The sequence below is a fragment of the Nestor notabilis genome, unplaced genomic scaffold (assembly GCF_000696875.1).
Source record: "Nestor notabilis isolate BGI_N333 unplaced genomic scaffold, ASM69687v1 scaffold25148, whole genome shotgun sequence".
NCBI classification, from domain to species: Eukaryota; Metazoa; Chordata; class Aves; order Psittaciformes; family Psittacidae; genus Nestor; species Nestor notabilis.
The window spans coordinates 14579-23638 of record NW_009940945.1 but is presented as its reverse complement, the minus strand read 5'-3'; the positions used below and the strand labels follow the sequence as shown (position 1 = coordinate 23638).

The 9060-nt window shown below is 49.9% G+C and overlaps 1 protein-coding gene across 1 annotated transcript in view; it reads left to right on the top strand.

Annotated features, from left to right (window-relative positions):
* The first annotated feature begins 7964 nt into the window (after positions 1 to 7964).
* LOC104410466 (ovotransferrin-like) overlaps positions 7965 to 9060 on the top strand; it is a 14253-nt gene continuing 13157 nt past the window's right edge. The window contains exon 1 of the mRNA XM_010020630.1: positions 7965 to 8308. Within this exon, the coding sequence (XP_010018932.1) occupies positions 8266 to 8308 (43 nt within the window). The 5' untranslated portion in view covers positions 7965 to 8265. The remainder of the gene's footprint in view (positions 8309 to 9060) is intronic.

Below are 9060 nucleotides of genomic sequence, written 5' to 3'. Positions count from 1 at the left end.
AAAGAGTGTTTGCTTCTGTGCTCTTAAAATCTGTGCCAGCATCCTTCATGCTAGACAAGAAAGGAGACTCAGGTTGGTAGCTCCAGCTTCTCTGGATCTCGCTGTCATTACACAAGTCTGATGACCTTTGACTAAAGGCCAGCTTGGTCTTTTCCCGGGGATTTCCCACTACAAGGGGAACAAGTACCTTCTTTGTAGTAACATCTTCTTAATGACTTTCATGCTGTTTGTTTGTGTTATTTCTCTATGGCATGTTTATAGAAGACAGCTCAGGGCTGTGGGACTCCTTCGAGAGCCAACACTCAGTAGAAGTGTTTGGTTTGGTGGGAAAATCTTTTCTGATGCATACAAAAACAATTTCCCAGGATCAAGTAAGCTGTAAATGGATTGAAGGATGGGATCAAAGCCAGATAAGAGAATCTTGTTTGCTATTCCCTAGTCTAAACTGGTGATAGCTTTGTGTTCCCTCCTACATGCCAGGGTACCATAAGAGCTGACTGCTTCCAAAAGGATGGGGAGCCCAATGTGATGGCACAGATGGGGGGACTTGTCCATCACTGTCTTCATACAAGGTGAGCAAGATGGGCCTTGGGACAGCAGCTGGGATCAGCCCAGAGTCCAGATGCCCTGGGAAGCAGTGAGTGAAAAGGCAGGTCTGAGGACAGTAGCAGGACGGAACAGAACTTGGGGACCACCAGACAGGTCCAAGGTGTGGCTGGGGAAGTCTGTCTGTAGGTTGGGGTCTGGACCAACAGGACCATGGCCAGGCAGCAGCAGAGCTGTGGTGGAGCTGGGGACCAGTGCTCCTCCAGCAGTGCTTGGACAGGGACTGATGGGTTGAGCATCCTGAAAGCTTGTTGCTGGACGCTCCTGGTGAGGCTGAAAATCTGGGAGGATGGGGTTGTAAGAGCTGGTGATGCTTTTTGGTAAGGCGTATCTCCTGCAGCACTGCAGAGCTGACCAGTGCTTCTCCAAGGCTTGTTCTCTCTTTCTGCCCTCGGCATGTGGTCCTAGTGCACTCTGGCAGTGGTGTTAATCCAGGTTTCACATGGCAGGGCTTTCTGCCTGCAGTGGATGCCTCTGGCTGACACAGACGTTGGGAGAAGGGTATTGGTGATCAGAGGCTGAAAGGCAAAATCTCTGACAGAGGGGAGAACAACAGATGTCATGTCTTTCAAGGCTATAGACATGGCCATGCTGAGACGGTCAGTCACTACCAGTGACCAGATTCCCTAAAAGGAGTTCGTTTTCCTTTTCCACTGTGATTCGAAGGTTAGTGTCATGAAGCTGTTTCTCTATACAGCACCCTCCATGTATAACATAACCAATGATCCCACCTCCAAGGCACAGCCGTGTTTCCCCACATTATACAACTTCTAGTAAAGCCTCTGAAGCAAGAAGCTTTTCTGGTTCCTTCCTTATTCTTGCAAGAGTTTTCATGATCTGTCAGGGCCACGTCACCCTTCAGTTGGGCTTTGCCATTGCTTTCCCAGTACCAAGGCACTCTCATGAGCAGAGTGTGTGGGCAAGGGGCTGACGGATGATGCTGAGGAGGGCTATGGGAGATGACTGCTGCATCCTGATAACCACCCCACCTCAGAGCTCCCTCCCTGCAACCAGGCCCAGCCAGATATGTGCCCTGAAGCCGCCCCCCCACCTCTGCTTAGGATTTCTGCTCCTTTATCCCTGTAGCTGGAAATGCCAAGAGGATTAAAATGCCACAAGAGTCTAAAAGCCCTCAGGAGGAGGTTTAAAATCTGCTCAGCTTTTGGTCTTCTGCTCCCCCCTCTCTGCTCCTCCCAGAGCTCTTAATAGTCCCAAGACTTTTATTATTTTCTACATTGCAAAACAGTAATTACTGGAAAGGACAAGGTGGTTTGAAAGCCAGCGTCCAGCGGTGCCTTCCAGCCCCAGGTGACCAGGAAGTGGAGCGGTGAGGATGGGAGGAGCCTTTTCCCCTCTGGATTTTATCTTTATGAGAACATCTTGACCAGTGACCAGGAAACAAATTCCTCTGCCTTTTGGGAGGGAGAGGGGAAAACCCAAAGTTCAACCCTGCATGTGAGGTCCTCAGAGATCTTGCAGGCAGGGGAGGTCTTTCACTGATGGTCACCAACACTGGCAGGGAAGAGATGTCCTGCCAGGTGCTGGGTCCGGTATTTAGTCACTGGTGTCATAGTTAGCTATTGACCTCAGAAGGATGAGGTGTTTGCATGGTTCATGAGTGCTAAACTGCCAGACCTGTGGAGAGCAGGAGGAAAATTAATTTAACTAGAGTTCAAAGGGTGTCCAATAAAGACTAAGCCTTGCTGTTATTCTGAAGCCTTATTTTCATTAATTCCCTTTAATGCTGCTTTATAATTACAAAGTGGAAGGGAGTGCTGGCCAACAGATCGTTTTGTGGTTTCAAAGCACCCACTATTAATCAGCAAGGAAATGTATTGGCCATAAGAGTGTTTAAATGGGAAGGTGGGTTCAACCAGAGCACATGTAAAAATGTGTAGTGGCGGTGACAGTTTAAAAATTAGCTATTGTGAGGCCCCACGTGTGGGCAGAGGCTTGGTATTAATAATTACCACGAACTAACTAACTGGAAAGGGGTTGAACAGCAAGCGGTAGAGTTCAGCTTGACCCACCGGTGAGCTGACCCTTTTCTCATTCATTTAATGCCCAAATCTCATTTCTGGCCAGTGTGGCTATCCAACAGCTGAATACAATGCTTAGGCACAGCAGTGGGAGGCTGTGCCAGCCCAGCTGCGCTGCCCATGAGTTGCAGAGGATGAAAAGAGGTTCAGTCCCTGCTCCTTGGGCCAGATCCAGCAGCGAGAGCTGCTCCAGCAGCCAGCTAGTGCCGTGGGCCCCAGGGCTCATGTTGCTGATGGTGCTCTATGAAGCTGGTTCATAAGTCTTCACTTCTTGGTGTTTCCCCCTTGCTTCCTCCTTTTGTGTCTTTCTAGCCTCTGTTGCCTGTCCTTGCTGGCAGCTCTGTGGCCACAGATGTTGGAAAGTCACTCTTGGACCACCCAAATCACCAGCCTCCCTCTGCATCGTGAGTAAGGCTGGCTGCATCTGACAGGAGCTTTCTTCTGCGTGCTTCAGTAGCGTCCCCGTGATCCTCTGGCAGCCAAAGATGTAGGACCCATCTTGGTGAACCCTTGGGATGGGATGCCTTTGGCTCACGTCCAGGCTCACCTTCTTCACCCTTGCTCCCCTCTCACCACGGGGTCTTTTGACCAGCTCTGCCACCGTCTTGCCTCTGTGCCCATCCTGGTAATCTGGGCTCTGTGACTGCAGGGGAACATCACTGCTCACACCCCTACTCCCTTGTCCCTGGATGTGTGCATGGGGACTCATGTGAGCTATAGCTCCCTCCTCCCCTAGAAATAAGCCACTTGTTCTCTTCTTAACCAGTCACATCCTCTTGGATGGTCCAGCATCTTGTTGTGGGTACATGCCCTCATGGAAACTGTCTGGCATATCCCATGGAGCTGGACACAACCATTTTAAGGACAGAAGACTTGTGCAACTACTTGGTGCATGCCCCTGGCACGGGGCCTGGGGGTCCTGGTGGGAGAAGAGCCAAGGGCACTGTGGCCATGCAGGGCTGCTGATACTCCTGCCCTTTCTTTCCTGGCTATCAATATTTACTGGTTTGTTCCCACAGATCTCTGGAAAATACATGGGAAGCAGGGTGAATGTTATCAGCTGCTCTATTTGCAAGTATGTGTTCAGAAGGAATGATTAACCCACAACATTCTTCTGCCTTCCCTTTGTAAAGCCCTCAAGAATATCACAGCTCCCAAAGTTGCACAGGGTTGCTGGTAATCCTGTTAACCTTTGGGTTAATTAAGCAAACTGGAATCCTTCATTAGGAGGAACGGTACTAATTGCATATCCCTGAGGGTGAGTTTTGCGTGGACCACTGGCTGTCAGAGCAGAAACCACTGCTGACTTCAGCAAGGGGGCTGGGGAGTTACTGGTGGTTTGCTTGAGAGAGGAGGTCAAGAAAACCTGCTTTCTCATCATACTGGACCAGCTGGTGTTTGCTGGAGGGGGGGGATGTGCACGGGGAAGATGTGGGACAGTGGCACTGTCCTGCAGAGATTCTGTGCAAGGCAGAAAGTGTCGAACTGCTGGTACCTGGCTCTTGAGCTGACCTTAGTTTCCAACCTAAAAATTCAATCCTTTAATGGCATGACATGATAAGCAGCTCTGGACAAGGGGCTACAGTGTGCAGCTGGGCTTAGCGCTCCATGCTGGGAAGAGCTGCTTAAAATGGACAGAGAGCTCTTTGTTTGCTGTGTGTGGTTTAGAAATTAAGCAATACTTAGGAGCAAATATTGGTTCAAACAACATCAGCTCCCACTCTCCAGTGGCCAGTTCAACTCATCTCAGGTAGAAAACAGCATATTGCAACACAGTCAAAACCTGACACCAAGCATTTCTCCTAACCAGCAGGGAAACTGGTTTGTGGCATTTCTTGAAAAAATAAATTAACCTCAATGACTCTGGAGTTGGAGCACAGCCTCAAAATTGGCCCATAGGTGCAATCAGGGTCTGAAAGTGTGTTTCTGGAAGGACTGGCACAGCTTTCCAGGTATCCCTCAGGCCCTGGGAGCCATGCGGAATGCTGAGCTGGACATTCTTGCACAGCTGGACTCCCACGGTGCATCTTACAGCTGCTGCAAGCCCCATGTCAACCCAGGCTCCAGAGGACAATGACTCCATCTTCCAGGACAGAGCCAGCATTGGGTAGGAGGGCTGGGATTTCCCTTAGATCCTTACTCTGACCAGGTAAGCCAACCCTGCAAAAGCCCCCTGACTTCTCCCTGCTCCTCCCAGGTACCTGAACATTGAATCACAGATTGGTTTGGGTTGGGAGAGGATCTTTAAAGGTTGTCTAGTCTACCCACCTTGGTAGGTGACGGGCAGGGACATCTTTCAGTAGGTGAGGTTGCTCCAAGACCCATCCAACCCGGCCTTGAACACTGCCAGGGATGGGGCAGCCACAGCTTCTCTGGGCAACCTGTGCCAGTGCCTCAGCACCCTCACAGGGAAGAATTTCTTCTTTATATCCAGTCTAAATCTACCCTCTTTCATTTTAAACGTGTTGCCCCTTGTCCTGTCACTGCAGGCCCTGGTAAAAGGTCTCTCTCCATCTTTTCTATAGGCCCCTTTTACATACTGAAAGGCCACAGTATGGTTTCCCTGGAGTCTTCTCTTCTCCAGGGTGAATGACCCCAATTGTCTCAGCCTTTCTCCATAGCTGAGGTGTTGAGCCCTCTGGCTGTCTTTGTGGTTTTTCTCTGGAATGGCTGTAACAGATCCATGTCTGTCTTCTACTGGGAGGTCCAGAGCTGGATGCAGGACTGCAGGTGGGGTCTTACCAGAGCAGAGTGGCAGAATCACCCCATCACCTCCTGTGACCTGCTGGCAGTGCTGCTTTGGATGCAGCCGAGGATACATTTGGCTCTCTGGACCACACAATTGCACAGTGCCAGCTTATGTCCAATTTGTCATCCGCCAGTATCCCCAGATCCTTCTCTGCTGGGCTGCTCTCCATCCATTCACCACCCAGCATCATCCTCTCCCATCTCTTGAGATGAGCAACACTGAGTTCAGTGCTAGTGTCAGTCCTGTGTCCCACCCTGGGCTATTGACAGAGGAGCAGGGAAGATGGCTGAGGAAAATAGGTTCCCATTGGCTGCTCTTCTTGCCCTCACCTGCTGCGATGTGACCTGTGTGGTCAGGACAGGACAAGAACTTGTTCCCAGCTTTTGTGGTAGCCCATGTTTATGTCCTTGTAGGCAGGCTCCAGCCTTCTCCAAGCCACAGACTTAAAAATACCCATTTCTAGAGGGAAACAAGTCAACTTCATAGACAAGCCCAAAGTCCCAGTGAGTGTATATTGCCCTCTGCCCTCAGCTTATCCCACCTCAAGGTTAATTTTATTCTGTTTTTCTTTTCTTCCATTTTCAGTGTTTTTTATCCTTAATATCTCAAGGTGAGCTGGGTCTTCATCACACAACTGCCAGCCTGGTGACATCTGGGAACATGAGCATTATTTCCAAAGGCCTCACTGCTGGATAGGAGCACCTCTACAGAAATAACTGCCCCAAAGAGCCGGGTCAGATTCCTGTGTTGGTGTGGTGCCTTGATCGCAGCTTTCCCTCTCCCCTGTTAACGTTTTCTCCACATGCAGACACAACTGGATCTCAGGTCCAGCGTCTTTACAGCTGCATTGGCTCCAGAATGAGCTCTGCATGGGGAGCAGCCAGCATCATGATTAAAGCCAAGCCTTCTCCTTGACAGTTGTGCCTCCTCTAACTTTATCCCAGCCCAATTACAATGAATGTCCTTTCCTTAGTATGCAACCAAAACTCCAGTCTAGCCTTGTCTCAGCCACAAACCACAGCGTACACATATGGGGTTGCAGTAATAAGGGAGATGTAGAAACAAGCAGTATTATTTTACCTTCAATTTTACTTAGCGTGGGGCCAAGCCCTGTTGTTTCCTTGGGGTTTGAATGTGTTTATCACCATCACTAATGACCTGTGGTTGGCCAGAGGGTGTGTTAATTTGTGTTTCTTCATCATCTGTGTAATTTTTAGCATCATCCTTCTTCTGAAAACAGAACAGCCAGGATCCAAAGTGTTGCAATACAACGAACTTGTGATGTGTAATAATAATTCAGCTTGTTTCATGAAGATGTACTATAGAAGCCTTGATGCTTTCTGGATAACAAGGACAAAGTCTGAGAGGCACTGGCTTAGCTCTGTCCTTCCTGGTAAAGCTGGTCCTGCTTGCATGAGCCAGAGCATTGATATCTTACTTTGAAAGACAACAAGAATGTCTATCATTAGTAAGAACTGGCCCTTGCTGTTCAATCTTGGCTTAGCCAGATACATGTATTTTGACATGGGAGGAGCTCTCTTTTTGCACAAAACCATGCACCCAGGTAGTGAGGTATGGATCTAGCTAGAACTTGCAAAAGCATATGTGTGTATTTAGTGAGAGAGAAGACCCACTGTGTGAATAGAAGAGCATTTTCTAACACAACTCAGGGCGTTTCCAGCCAACCTTAGCCAAGAACCTGCTGTGGATAAGCCCATGGAACTGCTGCATGGAGGGTGCAGGCTATTGGAGAGGAAGGACCTGTGCAGGAGATCCAGAAGATCAGAAAGGGAGGCTGGTGTTCCTGAAAGCCAACTGAGGAGCTGGACCTCACCACTGGGCTTCATACAGCACTCTTGTAGCTTGTGTTTGGTGGACATGCTGGGTGGGCCAGCCCCCAGTGCTGTCTAGGGACGCTGTTAGGGCTTGTGGGTTAACTGATGTGGTCAGGGACTCTCATTTAGTGTGCATGTGCCAAAGTCAACCTGAAGCTGGTCTTGTAGCCTGTAGCAAAGATCAGGACAGCCTTTTCAGGACAGATTGAGCCTGGGGCAGCATCACAAAGGCAGACCTTTGTAAACCTAGCCATGCCCCACTGGTCCTGGCTGCAGGGAGATAAATCAGGAGTGGTACAGTCAGGTGGAGAGGTTTTGCAGAGGAAGGGGGAGGAAAGTGACTGCTACACTCAGCATTTCTTCCTAGGTTCATCCCAAGAATTTAACAAAGGTGCAGTGTGATGTTTCCTGCTGGCTGCAGGGCATTTATTGAGCTGGCTGCTCATTGCCGTTGACCCTCCTTGCCTGTGCAAGGAGTTTGCCAGATCATGTGGAAGGATCATTTACTGCCTTTCAACCCCATCGCCAATGAACTCAGTTTGCTGCAAGGCAAAGGGCGACAGGCACAACAGCAGCAGTTACTGGCAAGCATGAAAAACTCAGGGCTAGATCCAGCAGGGACTTTGAGAGATCCGGCTGTGCAAGACAGGGGGTGGTCAGCACAAAAAGAGCCTCTCCTGCGGTGTTTCAGCCTGCAGGGGAATTCAGATGTCACAGCTTGGGAATTTTCCATTTGAAGCCCCTTGGAAAAAGAAAAACACCTTGCCCTGCTCTGACTCCCGCCTGCAAAAGGGTTCAGTGCCAAATTGAAAGGCTTCCTAAAAATGGGCTGATCCAGGGAGGGGGGCGATTTAGGAGCTATTGAGAAACAAGGAAGAACAAACAGTGTTAGGTCATTGCTTCTGCAAACACAGCCAGAGCTGTTCTTCTATAAAAGGGGGAGAAAGCAGCTCCAGAGCCATCACAGACTTGGAGGGGACAGTCTGTGACCAAGGATACTGCACCCCCTCCTCGGCACCTGACTCCCTGCCCAAGTATGAAACTCATACTCTCCACTGTGCTGTCCTTTGGGATAGTGGGTAAGTGCCTCCTGAAAGCAGTTTTTGGGGAAAGAGAGAGTCAAAACCTCCCAGGACCCCCAGCTCTCCCCTAGACGAGGCTGTTTTAGAGCTGCAGCACATGCCAGCTGTAAAGTAGAAGCCAGGATGTAAAGCGATGCTTGCTTTGGCAGCTGCGGATCTCTGTCAACAAGGATGGCATTTTGGGCATTAATGACAGCCAGCTTTTTCCTTGGACCAGCCCACAGAGGTCTGCAGCTCCCCACAGTAAGCTGCTGGGCACCCAGCTGACAAGGAGAAGGGAAGCTCGGCATCTATTACTGGGGAGGAGACTGCTCTGGAGAGGCTTCACACCTCTGCTGTTATGGGACAAAGGGAAAAGTCACCTTAGAGCAGCTGCTGTGTTGGGAGAGGAGCTGTGTCAGCCAGCGAGGGAGAGAAACCAGAGTGAGACCTGCCTGTCAAGCCTGCGTGTGTGTTGGGTTAAACCTGAAGGCAGTGACAATAAAATAGAGCTTAAACAGCAACAGACCCCCCCCAGACTCTCAGTGCTCCCCACTCTGCTTCTGCTCCGCTCTGTCTTGCTGCTGCGGCTGCACTATGCTTGGGCTTCTGTGTATTTTGTGCCTAAATTGTGCCACTGAAGAACTAGCTCTGCTTGAAGCCATTCTTTCCCTCCCCTCTCTCTCTGCTCACAGCTTTGGCAGGCAATGGGCAAGTAGACACAGCAAGGAGATTGCTGCCATCTGCACCTGACCTGGGGACCAGTAACC